The sequence below is a fragment of the Stenella coeruleoalba genome (assembly GCF_951394435.1).
Source record: "Stenella coeruleoalba genome assembly, chromosome: 13".
Classification (NCBI taxonomy): Eukaryota; Metazoa; Chordata; class Mammalia; order Artiodactyla; family Delphinidae; genus Stenella; species Stenella coeruleoalba.
In genome coordinates this window covers 83,048,899-83,066,853 of record NC_137159.1, presented here as the reverse complement: position 1 = coordinate 83,066,853, position 17,955 = coordinate 83,048,899, and the positions used below count along the sequence as shown (strand labels likewise).

General features: G+C 39.9%; 1 protein-coding gene across 1 annotated transcript in view; it reads left to right on the top strand.

The window, feature by feature from the left end:
• TAF1B (TATA-box binding protein associated factor, RNA polymerase I subunit B) overlaps positions 1-14,012 on the top strand; it is a 59,134-nt gene extending 45,122 nt beyond the window's left edge. Inside the window, exons 10-15 of the mRNA XM_079941412.1 lie at positions 7-184; positions 753-799; positions 3,316-3,406; positions 7,380-7,450; positions 8,002-8,224; positions 13,241-14,012. Coding sequence (XP_079797538.1) covers positions 7-184; positions 753-799; positions 3,316-3,406; positions 7,380-7,450; positions 8,002-8,224; positions 13,241-13,445 — 815 coding nt within the window. The 3' untranslated portion in view covers positions 13,446-14,012. The remainder of the gene's footprint in view (positions 1-6; positions 185-752; positions 800-3,315; positions 3,407-7,379; positions 7,451-8,001; positions 8,225-13,240) is intronic.
• The last annotated feature ends 3,943 nt before the right edge of the window (positions 14,013-17,955 follow it).

The window sequence follows — 17,955 nt, the reverse complement described above, 5'->3', positions numbered from 1 at the left end:
CAACAGATGAAATGCATGATTTAACCTGCCACGTGGTAAAAGTGACTGGAATGGGAGAAGTGGATTTTCTAACATTCGATCCTATAGCTAAAAAGGCAAAAGCTGTTAAATATGATGTACAAGCTGTAGCTGTCATTGTGGTGGTGTTGAAACTGCTCTTTTTATTGGATGACAATTTAGAATGGTAAGTGTATGTCAATTTTATGAGGAGAAAATGGTATTGCTTTTACCTAATTATTCAGAGTAAAGGAATCCATATGCTATATCTCAGTAGAAAATAGAGACTCTCGGGTGTTAATAGAACATTGACTAGTAGCAACAGTTACTTCGTACATAATATTTTGACTCAGCTAGTTGTGAGAGATTTCATTTTCCCTTAGTAGGTTGTTTGGATCATGTTTTCTCCCTATTTTTAGGTAGATACACGTGTTTCTCATTGCTCTACTGATTCCTGAGTTTTAAATCATCATACAAAATCCTAAAGAGTCATTTAGCACTTCATCTGTGTACCTTTAGGCTTCTGGCACTATGTGTCTTCAAAGATTATTTTGGAAAGTAAAAGAATCTTAAAATGGCAACAGAGTGGCAGTATTTATAGTGTCTCCTTCCCTGTTTCAGTGATAGCTTCTCCATTAAAAGTTGGCATCAGTTTCAAGTACTGTTCTATACGTTTCCTTCAGAAGAATTCAAAATATAACTGTCTTCCAATAAATGATTTCTAAATAAATTGATTTTTTTATTTGTATCTCCAGGTCTTTGTCTAATATTGCTGAGAAATATAATGAAAAGAATGAAGAAGGTACTTACTTTTTTTATGAATCAAATTCAAAGTGATTGTAATGGTGGATTAAAAGATACAATAAACGCAGGGAAGAAACTTTGAGAAATATACACATATATGTACACATATATACAAATTGTACCTTGTACCAGAATGTTTTATATGTATAATTATTTAATTATATCTCAAGGCTACTAAAAAACCTCAGTGACTTCCTACTGTGTGTAAAGGCCAGCCTGCCTTTTAGTTCCCAGCTCCTACTTACAGCCATACTAGACCATGAACTTACTGGCAGCTTTGTGAGTGTACCGTCTATTCCAGTGCCTTCAACCTTTGCTCGCATTGGTCCTTCTACCTGAAGTGTTCCTTCCTTCTTCCCCCCAACTCCTTCTGTCCCTGGCAAGTCCATCTTCATGCTTCAAGACGCAACGTAAATGCCCTCTTCGGCCTCTCTTCACACCTACTCCCCAGCTCACCTCTTCCCAAACCAGAACCGATGACCCTGCCACAGCCACTCCTGTCCAGACTTCTCTTAGTTGTTTAAAACACTGAATTGTAACTAGCGGACTAAGCATTTCTATCCCTGTTAGGCTGCCAGTATTTGTAAAGTGCCTGGAGTATCTGCCTCGTAGTGACGGCTGTGTAAGTGACAGACAGGCAGACAAGTAGGTAGATTGCAAGCTTCTAGAGGGAGCGGCCATATCTTTTTTACTTTCTTTTTTTTAATGTATCTTTAATATTTAGCAGAGTGACTGGCCTAATATCCACTTAATAAAGTGTGGTAAATGCATGAATTCTTACATTCAATTCCAGTTTCTTAATGTTCTCACTAGGGTTTATGTTCATTGTTTAATTTTTAATTTCAGCTTTTTTGAGGTATAATTGACATATAAAATTGTAAGATATTTAAAGTGTACATTGTAGCAATTTGATGTGTTTGCACTGTGAAAGGATTCCCATGAAGTCAATTAACACATCCATCACCTCTCATATTTACCTTTTTGTATGTGTGAGAATATTTACGTTCTCTCTTATTGCATTTCAGGTGTACAATACAGTATTACCAACTATAGCCACCATGTTTTACATTAGAGCTTATTCATCTCACAGCTGAAAGCTTGTCTCCTTGTACCAATCTCGCCCTCTTTCCCGCACCCCTCAGCCCCTGGCAGCCCCTTTTTTACTCTGTTTCTATGAGTCTGACTTTTTTTTAGGAGTCCACATATATGTTCGTTGGCTCTAGGAGCTTAGGTTTAATGGTGGCATTAGTCTGTGTGTTCTTTCCAGAATGTGCAGCATGCTTCTTCCTGCACATTGCTTCATGTTGGCTCCTACATAGAGTAAAAGGTTGGACAAGATGTTTTCTGACGTTAAAGGGCCTTCATGGACTGTGCAGACATTTAGAGTAAAGGGTGCTTTGACATATTGTCTTCCTGTGACCCTCAAAATAAACCTACAGTGTCAGCAGGGCAGGGATTGTGGTCCCCATTCTCTCTGCTCCCTAGCTGTCCACTGTCCCCCTGCCTTCCCACATTACTGATGAGGAGTTTAAGAAGTTGTGACTCACTTAAGGTCAAAGAACCTTGTGTTCTATTAATTGTTATAGTTTTCCTTCTTCCTTATAGCTCTTCTGGTAGTTGCCTGTCCTCTGTGGCTCTGTTGCTCTGTGGTCTACAAGGCCATAAGTAATGATTATATTGGCCAGTTGAAAGATTTTTAACTAGACATTGAAGGTAGACTGTCTTCATTAGAGAATATATAAGAAATTCAGCCTCTCACTCAGCCATCCTCCTCCTGCCAGCCTTCCTTTCTTCAGACTTCCTCGCTCTCTAAGCCTCTTTCCTGCTTTACCTTGAATTTCATTTTTCTCCTCCCTACTCTTCCCATCTCCCCACATGGATTGAAGAAAAGAGTGAGGAGTGTAGTTTTATGCTTGACTATATATTCAATTCTGTTGTCTATCTCACCCTGACGTCTTGAACACACACTCACTCCACCCGTCCAATGCAATCCACTTTCTTACTTATCTCCAGAGTCTTTGGATTTGGATTAGGATTAGGAAGAACAGAAATAGGATCTGATGAAACTAGAAGTCTGGTGCCATTGCACACATCTAGCCATCGTTTGTCCCTTAATTCGTGTATCCCTAGACGTATTGGAGCACCACCCTGTACCAGGCACTGTGCTGGGATCTGGGTCAGGAGGAAGAGGCCTGATTGTGTAGTCTTCTACATAAACAAAATATGTCTTCTGTTCTCAGGGGGGTGATAGTCAAATCTAGGAGAAACAGACATTTTTGGTTTTGGTATAATTTAGTTAGGGCCACAGTACAGGTAGGAGCTCAGAGAAGGGAGTGACGGCAGATTACTCAGCAGTGGTGTTAGAGCATGGATACAGCAGCATCTCCCTCCGTAGTCTCCAGGGGCTGGTATGTAAATACTGAGTCACATCAGTGAGTGAAGACTCAGAGGAACAGTGTGTGTTATAATAATGTGACATATTTGGTTAATAATCATGGATTTCATTTCTTTCAGATAAGCCATGGTTTGATTTCAGAAAATGGTACCAAGTTATGAAGAAAGCTGTTGATGAAAAAAAACAAAAATGGGAGGAAGCCAGGGCAAAGTATGTTATCTCTTCTAGTTTTAGATTTACCTACTTTATTTTCAAGTCTGTTACTTTACATTTGAAAGCTGAAGTTTCATCAGTTTAGACTCACCAGCATTGTGACATTTTTTCTAGAACTATTGACCCATCTATCCAAATTAACTTTTTTCTTCTTTCTGTTACTATTAACTAAACTAATAATGTCCTTTTTTATTAACGTCCTTCTTCTGATCCGGGATCCAATCCAGGGTACCATATTGTACTTAGTCATCAACTGTTTATGATTCGCATGACTCTCTTCTGCATTTCTGATATTCCTGCCTCTTTCCTTTCTCAAAGTGGATCATCTCCCATCTATGCTTCCCAATATTACAAAGATTACAAATGTCGGCCTGTGACATATGTAATTGGAATGTTCCCCCCAAATAAAGTTCCCTATAAAAATCAAAACAAAGGAAAGCAGAAAGAAAGTAGTATACTTAATTCAGTCCGTCTCACTGTTTGACTTTGAGCTCTCATTCTGACGTAGGTCCATTGTGGTAAAGTGGAAAGAGCGTAGCGTTAGAGACAGTGCAGGGCTTGAATCCTGATTGTATGACAGCCAGCTGTTTCACTGTGGGCAAAGGACTTAAGTTCTTAGCCTCAGTGCACTAAAACATAGTTAGCTCATAAATTTTCAGAGACACTATCTTACGTAATATAGGGTACATTGCTATAGATCTCTGATTTGAACGGTTTTATATCTATTCTTAGAACTTGGAGTCTCTGTGAGACTTTGAAGAAAAAGTTAACATCTCTCTAGTTTATGTAAATTTACAGTAGTACTCATTTGATCAAGTAATTTTATATCCCTTGAGAAAAGTTAATGTTCCTCAAATTAGTTAAAATGATAATTCATTCAGCTCCAGTTTCCTCATCAATAAAATAGGGCTAGTAATGCCCGCTTTATACTCTAACAACTAAATTTCAGTTTTTGCAGGTAGAATTAGATTATTTTTCCTCTAAATTTAAGAGAGCATTTAAACAGAGAAACAGACTTATAGGGATGAATAAAGTGCTGTGGGAGAGAGGATCCTTGCCAAAAAGGGGAGAAGATGAGCAGTTTCTTCCTGTTCAGGTTGGATAATGATGAGGGAGAAGAGGTGGGAGGTGAACTTCTGAAAGCCGCGGGCCCCCGGGGAACTGGGTGGGCCCTTCCTCTTCCTTGTTGGAGAAGTCATTGGATCTCAGCAGGTATAAGAGTAGCAGCAAGAACGGAAGGTTATCCTGTGTTTTTAGGTTGTCCTGGAGAATCAGCCATTGGACCTTCATTTTGGGGGCCAGCTGGGGTTGTCTTGACCGATACTGCGAGGCTAGGTATTCAGGGGCCATGCCACTTGGGCGTCTCAGTAGTGAATAGGCATTCATGAACTCAAACTGGGCAACAGCTTACACTTCAGACATAGCTGTTAGAGCCCAAACTCATGTTGCAGTGCTACAATCAGTTGCACATCTAAGACTTCCTGACTTTTAGCTACTTTATGGGAGAATTTAGTGACCAAAAAAAGTACGTCTAGTATCAAAATGGCATTTTCCAGACAGACACCAGGCCCCAGGGAGGAGCTTGTCCAGGGGATCCATTACCAAGATCCTTCATAGAGTATGTGCTTTGGGCTGAGTGAGGTAACTTATGTAAGTCACTACTGACTGATGTGTGGGCACAGAGCCCCACTGCGTGCTGATTACCTGTTTTACCCTACCCCACCTCCATTGACATAAATTTCTAATTTTCCTCTCTGTTCTTCTGGACATCATCTTCCATATTGTCAGGTAGAAGTTACTAAGCATGGGTCCCTATGCATGGGACTATGGAAAACACTAATAAACAGTAGCTGAAAGCCTACAAACCCCTCTAGAGACTGCTTTGATGACTTCAGTTTCCATGGAGATGTTGAGAAGAACATGGAGGAAAATTTCAAAGCACTTGCCAAAAATCTTTGCAGCCTTTTAGGTTAGGCAAAAATGTTATTAGATGTGATACCAAAAGCATGATTCATAAAAGAAAAAAAGATAAATTAGACTTCATCAGAAGAAAGAATTTCTGTTCTTCAAAAGATGCCGTTAAGAGAAGCTACAGGTTGGGAGAAAATATGTGTGAATCACATATCTGATAAAAGATTTGCATCTAGAGTATATGAAGAATTCTCATACAGTAAGAAAACAAACAATTCAGGTTTTTAAATGGGCAAAAGATTAACTTCACACAAAGATCTATATATGAATATATGTAGATATATATGCTTCATAAACAGTGGCCAAAAGCTGGCAACAACCCAGATGCCCTTTAGCTGGTAAACAGATAAACAGTAGCATATCTGTAAAATGGAATACTATTCAGCAGTAAAAAGGAACAAACTTCTGATACATCCAGAAATATGAGTGAATCATAAATACAGTATGCTAATGAAAGACTCAAAAGGTTACATATGGTCTAATTTCATTTTTTGACATTCTGGAAAAGGCTAAACTATAGGGATAGAAAAACAGATCCGTGGTTGTCTGAGATAAGTTCAGCTGCGGGTATGGAGAGGGGTTGGCTGACTGTCAAGAGGCATGAGAGATTTTTGGAGTGTGGAACTGTTCTGTAGATTAATCGCGGTGGTTACACAACTGTATGTGTTTATCCAAACTGGTGGAACTGTGCACTGAACAGGGTCAGTTTTACTACATGTAAATTCAACCTTAATTTCTAACAGTGGGGAAACAAGTCACGTGGGGAGACTGGACAAACAAAGCATACAGGGCTTTGTGGCATCCTGGAGAAAATGTTAGGACTTTGTAGTGGACCTCTGTTTTTTTGTAGCTTTTGTAGTTTTGGGAAGAGGTAAACAAAGTAAAGTAAATTTTTAAAGAAGGACTATCTAAACAGTATTATCATTTTAGATCGCCCACTTATCCCATCTCCTGGGCATATGACCCCAAGGAAGTAAGAGTGCCTCCTTGACTATAGCATAATTGCCACCTGTATGGGCGTTTATTATAAATACATAAGAAAATCTATCTAGATTAGGTATTCACAAGGAATTTTTAACAGTGGGTTTATCTAGGAAGTGGGATTAGACTGTTTAGGGAACTTCTTTATTATTAAGAGATTTTTTACCTTGAGTATGTTGTCACTTATTATTTGATAAAACAAATAACAAAAAGATATTTGAAAGAATCACAAATGAGAAGCTCTCTGAATATTTTAAATGTGGTATGGTTCATTAAAATTTAGTTCACCCATAATTTTCAGGAAGACCATCACCTATTAACCATGATTACACCTCTACATCAGAAGATGGGCACTTACAGTTCACTTTGTACAGGTTATCAGAATCAGAAGTACCAGTACTTCATCCTCAGCAGAAGGGCATTTGGCCAAAGACAGGGAGGAACAGTTATTTCTTAGGTGGCTCCACTTTATGAGAGCAGACAACAAGGGAATTTTATGGTAAGGGAAGCTGTTTCTGCATTTTATTTATTTATTTTTTGCGGTACACGGGCCTCTCACTGTTGTGGCCTCTCCCGTTGCGGAGCACAGGCTCCGGATGCGCAGGCTCAGCGGCCATGGCTCACGGGCCCAGCCGCTCTGCGGCATGTGGGATCTTTCTGGACTGGGACACGAACCCGCGTCCCCTGCATCGGCAGGCGGACTCTCAACCACTGCGCCACCAGGGAAGCCCCTGTTTCTGCATTTTGATGTAATTAATCATTTCTTTGGGATCTTATGGCATCTGGGAGCCTTTGGGGAGGAGCATATCTTTCTGTGGCCTTGCTGCCTCCTTCAGTGCTACTTGCCTGCTCCTAGGTCATAAGCTCTATACAGACATGTGTCAGTAGGTCATTCTAAGTCAGAGCTATTACACGGGGTATCACGAATTTCAGACACTGCTTTAGAGAAACTTCTCTGAAATGTGTTGAGGTCCATTTATTCTCCATCCTGCTCCAAATGTTTTTCTACCTTGTACAGGTATCTATGGAAAAGTGAAAAACCACTCTACCACTCAGCGATTGACAGATCAGTGGTGTATAAAAGAAGGGGTGAGCTGCATTTCCTCTTGTTAATGCCAAGTAACAATACAGTTGTAGAAAAGCTAAGTATCTTAACTTGAAAAGTAAACGCGTATGTACTTTCTTCACTTCTTTAGGAAGTGTTCCGATGTACATCCAAAGAGACATCATCCTCTGCAAGAAATGTCCATAGGAATCTTATCTATTTATTTCAGGAACATTGCATTATTCAAAACAGAACTTAAGTTTCCACTAAAATCTAAAATGCCATATATCTATGACTTTCAGAACTCTTTATCTGGAGAACTGCCTTTAGGTTGTTTTGTTCATTCTTTTTTTTTTTAATTGTGATAAAATGTACGTAACATAAAATTCACCTTTTTAAAGCCTTTTTAAGTAGTTCCTTGACATCCTCATCCACTGTCAGTTTCCCCTAGTGTTATGCTCTTATATCGCCGTGGTGCATTTGTCAAAACTAAGAAACTAACATTGGCACATTACTATCAAGTAAACTAGAGACTTCATTCGTGACTTCACATTAGTTTTTATTTTATTCCTTTTCTTTTTTCCTTCATTTCCAGAAATGGTCGTGAGTCTACAAAAACAGTTTAGCACACTGGTTGGTTCAACACCAACTGTTGAAAAACAAAGCCCTTCAAGTTTTCAGTTCAGCTGGACCGAAGAGGGCGGTGATAGACCTTGTTTCCATGGGCATAGCCTCCAGGGAGTCCTGAAGCAGAAAGGCCAGTCACTGATGACCAAGAATTCCCTCTATTGGCTGAGTACTCAGAAATTCTGTAAAAGGTATGTGATGCTCTTAGAAATGACAGGATAAAAAACATGATGAAACTTCTAGTTTGGCCTGAAGGAGTTGGCTGTAGTAAGAGCCAGATAGGTTATTTGTTGGAATTAGAAGGTGGTGAACTTAGAATCAAGACACTCAGAATTACACACTGAGTGCTGTTTAAGGGATGGGCGTGTTGCCTAACCTCACGGTGATAATCATTTCACAATATACACATGTGTCAAGCCATCGTGTCGGACTCCTTAAACTCACATACGTTGTATGCAGTAATATCTCAGTAAAGCTGGAAGAAGTTTTAGATTATAAAGACTTTTCTGATTGTAACCTTATATTTTTATACTAATCTCATTCCCATATTGACATAGGAATTGTCTGTAAGGCACATTCCCATAGTTAAGAGGACGTGCTCGTGAATCCAGCTGTTCACATCCCAGCCCTGCCGCTCGCTCGTGTGGGCAGGTTATCTACCATCTCTACAGCTCTGTTGCCCTGATTGTAAACGCAGGGTATGGTACTGACCTTCCTCCCCTTCTCAAAACCTCTAGCAGCTCCCATCTCCTTCTGAGTAAAGTCAGGAGAGCCTGTGCGGCCGCCAGCCCCGCTCCTCTCTGCCCTCCCGCTCCTCCGCGTGCCACACTCACCGCGCAGGTTCACACCGGCCTCCTGGCCGCTCCTGGAGCTTGCCAGCCACACTCCCCGCGCAGGCCGTGGCACGTGTCGTACCTTCAGCCTGGAATGCTCTTCCGCCGTGTGTCTACAGAGGCTCACTTCCTTCAGGTTTTTATTCAAATTTCACTTCCTCGGAGAGGCCTTTCTTAGCCATCCTGTCTAAAATATCACAGCTCTGCCCTCACACCCACACACACTTCATCACTCTCTAACCCCCCTGCCTATCTTTTTTGCTTATAGCTTTTCTCACTATTGAATGTATTATTATATATATAACGTACTGTTATATATTTATTACATATTATTATATATTTATTTATATTATTATACATACACTAGAATGTCAGGTCCTTGAGTGCAGGGACTCTGTCTTATTTAATGAAAAATCTCAGAGACTAGGACAGTGCGTAGCACATGGTAGGTGCTCACCAAGTATTTGTTGAATGAATGAATGGAAAATAGAAGCTGCCTCATAGGGTGTTCATGAGAATTAAATGAGATGTATGGTGTCTGTCACATAGTAAATACTCGATAAATGATAACTATGATCATTTTTTTAAACAAAACTAATTTTCTGTTGAAGAGTTTAACTTCCTGAGTTGAGTATCAATCAAGATAAATAAAATGTAGAAAATACAGTAGAAGATACTAAAAGGAAGTTATCTGTATTAAAATTTACTGCTCAAAAAAACTTTAGCCGAGTCTAGAATGGTTAAGGAATATAACTGTCTTAACAGCAACCACGGAAGGCCAGAATCCCAACCTTCGGTCAGCTCCGCATCTGGGGTGATACAGGCCTTTGAGCAGTCAGTGCAATGGCTTTTTTATAACTGATTCACTTTGTTATAAAGCAGAAACTAACACACCATTGTAAAGCAATTATACTCCAATAAAGATGTAAAAAAAAAGATTTAAGTTTTCCTCGAGAAGAGGAGAAAAGGCTGTAGCCCTGTCCCGCGAGGGGCCCACACACAGGACCGGGCCTGTTAGGACGTGACGTGCTGGTGCTGTTGTGTCTGCAGAGTCAGCCTGGGGAAGTTAGAGGGGAGCCTGTACCCTACACTTTTCACGTCGCACGATCAGTGGACTTTTGGATGTTCCTCATGGGTTTAATACTGTAATAAAAGATAGTTAGTTACAAATAAATAGACCTTGGTATAGTCGGAGATGAAACAACCAAGATATTTTTCTCTGCAGGAATTACGAGGCTAAACACCAAACCATGTAGACGAATAATTTTATGATCCCATGATTTTATGCACCAAAATCATCCATCGAACCACCTGCCTATTTAGACCATAGCCTAGAACCACAGAGTAAGCAAACAAGGGTTCAGCTAACCTATCAAAAGGTCACTGAGTCCATGACTAAAGCTTATACACTTTTCTCAGAAAGCTCACTCGAGCCTGCTCACTCTGCCTGGAGGTGTGTTTCTGTCAGGCTGAGTTGTCTGATTTCCAAATTCCTCATCATCAAAAGAAACAGGGTAGGCAGGAGACTGAGAGGTGTCTGCTGATAAGCATCTTGACAGCAAATATAAATGATATTCATTTGACAAACAATAGAGGAACCAGCATCAGAAGCAGAAGCAGACAAAAGAACTCAAATTACAGTGGTCTGAAGTTCATTCATGACACACAATAGCTCCACAGAACTAAATAAACCAGACCATTGTCTCAGCTTTAACACAGAACGTGTCCCCAAATTGTGTGCATCCTCTCTACCTGTATTTTCTAATATTTCCACAGTAAAAGTGGACAGGTTGTCACAATATAATTGTAAAGGCTTTAACAAATATGCTGAATATGCTTTGCTTAATAATAACCAAGTAATGTATAACTGAGTTTTAAAAAATTTCCATCCAAAATGGTCACAATGAAATGTTTTGATGCTTAAGAGAGCAGATCTTCAGCTACATGGAGAATTTTGTTACACAGAAGGACTCATTTTTGCAGGTTCAGAAGAGACAAACATTGTACTATAAAATAATTTTGAGAACACTCAGGCCTTGAGAACTAAGCAGAGAGAGGCCGCAAGAGCACTTCAGATACTCGAAGGTGTTTATCCTTCTTCTCTGAGGCAGAGCCAACAATCTTGATGAATTTAAATGATTATATATTATATTTGGTTTTATCACTTAAAACTTTAGGAAAATTTAAACTTTCTGAGTTTATGATAAGGAATGTAATCCTTAAAAGATATTGTTATTGATTCAACTTAGAAATAAAAAGTCTTACTGTAGCAGATACTTCGTATACCTTTTCTTAGCTTTGTGTTGTAAAAACAGAGTTTTCCTTATGGTCCCTAGGCAAGAGAACAATATTTTTACCCTTTTTGTTGGTAATATTTTGTCTGAAAGAATCTCTTAATATAGCTAAAATTAAAAGTTAGAGGGCTTCCCTGGTGGCGCAGTAGTTGAGAGTCCGCCTGCCGATGCAGAGGACACGAGTTTGTGCCCCGGTCCGGGAAGATCCCACATGCACGGAGCGGCTGGGCCCATGAGCCATGGCTGCTGAGCCTGCGTGTCCGCAGCCTGTGCTCCACAATGGGAGAGGCCCCAGCTGTGAGAGGCCCGCATACTGCAAAAAAAAAAAGAAAAGTTAGAAAAGAAGAAAAGCAAGAGGGCACCATCAATGACTTACATTTGATTTTTCCATTAAACCAGTCAATGCACAAACAGTTGAGGCTTTTCAGTTTCCTACTAGTGAACATAGTAGGGTATTAGCTTTTTTGTGTATTATTAAAATAGGCTTAAGATTTTAGGTGAAAATTTAAAAATCAATTTTAAAGGAATGTAGGGAAAGTGAACAATTTTGAGCCCTTACTGTGTGCCAACCATTGGTTAAGTGCTTCATATATATTCTCATGCAATCCTCTTTTCCATCCTATGAGGTGGTACTGTTATTTTTTCCTGTTTTACAGATGAAAGAACCAAGAGTAGTTACCCATAGTTACAACTGATGGGTGGCAAACTTTGTGGTGCAAATAGAAACATTCCTTCAGGAATTTAGGGCCATATATGTTATATAAATCATAATATCTATACATTTATATCCTCTGTATACTGTTCACTTGTTTTTTAAAACTTTTTATTATGGAAAATTTCAATTGCACTCAAAAGCAGAGAGCACGATATCATGAACGCCCCTGTACCCGTAGCCACCCCACTTCAGCAGTTGTCTACATGGCTAGACTTGCTTCCCCCATGCCCCAACTCCCTCACCCCTCTGCTCCTAGATTATGTGGAAGAAAATCCCATACATTGTAATTTTCTTAAATAAAACCATGGTACCATTAATCAGACATTAAAAAAAACTAATAGTAATTCCTTAATCTCGTCAAACAAGTAGCCAATGTCTAGATTTTCCTGATTGTCACGTAATTTTTTTTTTTTTTTTTTTTTTTGCGGTACGCTGGCCTCTCACTGTTGTGGCCTCTCCCGTTGCGGAGCACAGGCTCTGAACACGCAGGCTCAGCGACCATGGCTCACAGGCCCAGCCGCTCCGCGGCATGTGGGATCTTCCCAGACCGGGGCACGAACCCGTGTCCCCTGCATCGGCAGGCGGACTCTCAACCACTGCGCCACCAGGGAAGCCCACGTAATTTTTTAAATAACTCAGAATCCAAGTAAAGTCCATACACTGCAGGTGGTAGAGATATCCCTTAAGTGCTTTAATTCATAAATTCCCCCTTTATCTCTTTTTTTTCCCCCTTGCAGTTTACTTATTGAGTAATCCAGGTCATGTGTCCTGTACAATTTCCCATAGTCTAGATTTTACTGATTACAGACCATGATACCACTTAAGGTGTTCTCCTGTCCCCCTGCTTATACCTTGATATAGTTAGAGATTGATAGAGTTAGCAGTTTTAATTAGTGTTTTAGAGATTTTATGGTAGTGAGAGATTTGATCAGATTCAGGTTCTACTACTTTAAAATAAGCAAAATTGCTTTGTAAACTCTTCTTTCTATAATACATACAGAATTGCAACATACATTATTTTCTTTCGTTTGTTTTAAAATATGTCCAGAATCTCTCCCTGTCTGCTTTTGTTTGTCTTGACCATGGTAAGAGGAGGGGGGCCCACCTGGAGTGGAAGAAGTCATGAGACCTGGCTCTGTACCACCTGTGTCCCATGGCATGGTGGCCAGGGACAGTGCTGAAATCTTTTTCCTTTATAAAATTTAGGATTGCTTCCAGATTGTTCTGTTTTCTTCCAGCTCAGAGTACTATTTTAAGCCTAACCATATATATTTTTTAAGTTTTTTGGGGGATGTTCAAGGGATGGATGCATACGTTTCTAAAAGACCTTTAAATGTAGTGTCTTCCTTTTTCTTCCCCTTCTAGCTATTGTAAGCATGTGACAACCTACGAAGAATCAAATTTCTCTCTGAGTTATCAGTTTATACTAAATCTTTTCTCCTTCTTGCTAAGAATAAAGACCTCCCTTCTCCATGAAGAAGTGAGCTTAATAGAAAAGAGACTTTTTAAAGCAAAATACAGTACAACAAAAAAGAAATCTTCAAGATCCAGGAAAGCAAGAAAATGTTGAGAAAAATGAAATGGAAACTTCCTGGGGAAAATATTTTAATAGTGACAGTAATGTCAAATTGTAATATGATATTACAGAGAATGGTGAAAAATATTTTTTGCAACAAAATATATTTTGCAACAAAAAATTTTGTTGCAAGCATGTACATACATACAAATATATGTATCAAACCACTTATTAAAATGTATATTAGAAAACAGGTGGGCTTCCCTGGTGGCACAGTGGTTGAGAGTCCGCCTGCCGATGCAGGGGACATGGGTTCATGTCCCAGTCCGGGAAGATCCCACATGCCGCGGAACGGCTGGACCCGTGAGCCATGGCCGCTGAGCCTACGCATCCGGAGCCTGTGCTCCGCAACAGGGGAGGCCACAACAGTGAGAGGCCCACATACTGGAAAAAAAAAAAAAAGAAAACAGGTGAAATTTGTTTGGATTTATTTTTTAAATTATGAATGTTCTCATTGTTAAAATAATAATGTTGTATAAATGGTATCCAGGAGTTTGTATTCATTGTATTTTAAAGCTAAATTTTCTTTTTAAACTAGATCACTTCCTTAACTCTTTATATCCCAGAATAAATCCCAGATGGATCAAAGATCTAAACATTATAATCCTTTATATATACATATATAAAGTATTAGAAGAAAACAAGTGTGAATGCTATGATGATCTTGGATTGGGGAAGGACTTTCTAAGATGTCTCAAAACCAGAAACCAAAAGGAAAAGATTGAAAATGTGACTACAAAGGCAAAGGCAAATGACAAACTGGGAAAATATATTTGTAGTATATGATGGACAAAGGAATAATTCCTTTAATGTATCAATGCCACTTGCGAAGCAATAGGAAAAAGATAAGCCGAACAAGGGATATGAAAAGATAGCTTTCTGAAAACAACAACAACAACAACAACAACAGGGCTTCCCTGGTGGCGCAGTGGTTGAGAGTCTGCCTGCTGATGCAGGGGACACGGGTTCGTGCCCCGGTCTGGGAGGATCCCACATGCCACGGAGCAGCTGGGCCCGTGAGCCATGGCTGCTGAACCTGTGCGTCCGGAGCCTGTGCTCCGCAACGGGAGAGGCCACAACAGTGAGAGGCCCGTGTACCACCAAAAAAAACCCAACAACAACAACAAAGGCCAAGCTAAAAAACATGATAGGATACTCAACCTCACTCATATTAAATACAAATTATGGAGATATTATTTCCCACATATTAGATTGGCAAAGATTATAAAGGTTTATAATACCTGGTAAGGATATTGGAAAATGAGGCATTCTGATTCATAGTTCATTTATTGATGCAGTAAACACTTACTGAGCAACTTCTCTATGTTCCAGGCACATGCCAGACCCTGGAGGTACAGGACTGAACAGGGCCTTTAAAGATCATCCATTCTAACTGGGCAGGGACAAATAGTCGACAAATAAATAATATTTGGGGTAATGAAGTGTAATGAAGAAAAAGTAAAGGGTAAGTGATCAGGTGGGCCATTTTGTAAAAAGTAATTGAAGGAGGACCCTCTGGGGAGGTGACATTTGAGCCGAGACCAACCTGTATGAAGTACAATGAAGGGAGCAAGCCCTGTAGCCATCCAGAGGAAGATCATTCCAGGCAGAGGAAACACGCAGAGGCTCTGAGGCAGGAGTACGCTTGATGGATTCAGGGAATAGCAAATCGTTTGGGTCAGCTGGAGTTTGGGGGTTGAAGGGGAGGGAGATAATAGATGGCTTGGAAGAGGTTGCCTTCAAGGCCATGATAAGGGCTTTGGCTTTTGTCCCAAGTGTGTCACAGGAAGCCATTGGACATTTTTGAGCAAAAGAAAGATGTGATCCAACCTATGTCAAAAGGATCAGCTGCAGTTCTTAAATGTAGGAATCATCAGCATATAAGTAATATTTTAAAACGGTGAGACTAGATGGGATCTCCTAGGGAGTTAGTATAGAGAGAAAAGGTTTTCATAGATGCTCTTTATGAAGTTGAGCAAGTTCCCATCTACCTTAGTTTGCTGAGAGGTTTTGGTCAGGAATTGATGTTGATTTTTTTTTCAAATGCTTTTCCTGCATCTGTGAGATGCAGGTTTTTCTTTTTTAGCCAGTTAATATGGTAGTTTACACTGAGTTACAAATGTTAAACCAACCTTAGATTCCTAGGATAAACCCCACTTAGTCATGATCTATTATCCTTTTAAAGTACTGTTGAATTTAATTTGCTGAAATTTTGTTAAGAAATTTTGCATCCATGTTCATAAGGAATGTTGTTCTGTAGCTTTCTTTTCTTGTGATTTCTTTATCCAGTTTTGGTATCAGAGTAATGCTATAATCACAGAGTTGAGTTATGAGTTATGAAGCATCCCCTTCTCTTCTTGTTTGTTTTCCAGAAGCATTTGTGTTGGGTTCTTCCTCTTATATAGGAGGTGCTCAATGCATGCTATTACTGTTGCAGTAATCCCCCTCTTCCCTTTCAGGCAGTAGGTGGATAAGCTTTTCCTGTGGTTGAATAGTTTTTAGATGTGAGCACACTCACTCAGAGAAGTAACACTTCTTTATTAGGCTTGAATGTAACTCATAAGGTTGAAATGCATGCAAAACCTTATTTTTTTTCAGTTTGTGGGTGCTGAAAACTTTTTATACCTTTGAGCAATCTGTCTCAATATTTTTAAGTGTATGGAACTTGTTAGCAGATAGTGAAGTGAAGCCCATCTGGGTCTGGATTGGGAAAGTTTTCTTTGTGGGAAGGTTTTCAACTATAAATTCAGTTTGTTTAATATCTATAGGGTTATTCAGGTTATCTGTCTCTTTTTGAGAAAGCTTTGCTCTTCAAAGGACACTTATGAAAATGAAAATTTAAACCACTGGCTGGGGGAAAATATTTGCAAAAAAAGTTTGCAAAAACAAGCCCTGACAAAGGGCTCGTATCTGTATAAATAATTCTTACAATTCAATAATAAGAAAGCAAACAACCCAATTAAAAATGGGCAGAAGATTTGAGCCGACACTTCAGCAAAGAAAATACACAGACAATGAATAAGCCCTTGAAAGGTGCTCAACATCATTAGTTATTAGGAAAAAGTAAGTTAAAACCAGAAGGAGATACCACTACACACCCAGTGGAATGGCTTAAATTTTAGAAGACTGCCCATAGTAAGTGTTGGCAAGGATTGGGAGCAACTGGTGCTCCCAACTGCTGACGGGAATGTAAAATGGTACAACCATTTTAGAAAACAGGTTGGTAGTTTCTGAAAAGTGAAAAATATATCTACTATATGATCCAGCCATTCCACTACTAGGTGTCTACCCAGGAAAAATAAAAGCATTTTCCACACAAAGACTTGTACACAGATATTCTTAGCAACTTTATCTGAGATCACAAAAAAAGGTAAACAATCCAAATGGCCATCGACAGGCAAATGGATGCGGTGTACATCCATACAAGGGAATACTTTGCTATAAAAAGAGACGAACTGTTGAAACAAGCGACAACACTCTGCTCAGGGGTGGGACTGGGGGGAGTATATGAGAAGCATGTCTTTCTATAACTTAAAACATTGCTTTCCAAAGATCTGACTGGAAAATTATTTGAATATGAATTTTATGGAATCGGCACCATGATCTGAAGTGCTGTGGTACTTCAGCTGAGTAAAGAGCTGAATTGGCTAACAAGCCCTCCAGGTGATTCTCATACACCGGGAGGGCTAAGCTCATGGCCATGCAAAGATAGCATGCATGTGCTGAAATTGAGTGAAATTTCGTATTAGAGTGTGAGAACCACTGGCCTCAGGGCCGTCCACAGGCAGGGGCACTCAGCTCCACTCAGCTCCAACAGCCGCCTTCCATATCCTCGCTGGGAGCTACTTCTGGGTCCTTTCCACCCTCAGGGCACCTTAGTAGGCTGGGCAGCCATTCCTTCTGTGCTGCCATCACCCCACCCGTGTTGGCACAGGGCACCCTGTAGGTGGTCTCCTCAAGCCTTCTCTGCCTAAATACTTGCCTCAGCTATTTCTAAACTGCAAAAGAACATGGTTATGAAATAAGGCAGAAGCAGGCAAAGTGCCATAATGGATGTGCAAACAGAGCCCACAAGGAGCATTGACGGGGAAGAGACCTACACCCCTGGAAGGCGTGGGCGTGGAGGAACTGGATTCCTGGGCAGGCTGCCCCTGCCAGAAGCGGGAATCAAATCTTTTCAAATTGATTCCCCTTTCAGGGGAACTAATAAATTATCTTGCCATTAGAGGGACTTGTGATACTTGTTCCTTTGGATGGAATCTCTTTTATGAATAAATCTCATTTAGTTTTGTTTTTTTTTAGTTAAATTGCTTACCGCTGCAGTGAAACATAATTTTACAATTTAGGGGACCACCCTAAAGGGAAGTAGAACCAAGTAGGATTTCACATGGTCTCAGATCCAGTAACCATTGTAAAAGTGTGAAATCAGATACTTCTAGGGGGTGAAAATAGAATACAGCAGATACTTCTGGGAAAAAAGTCTTCAAATTGTTTTATGTCTCTC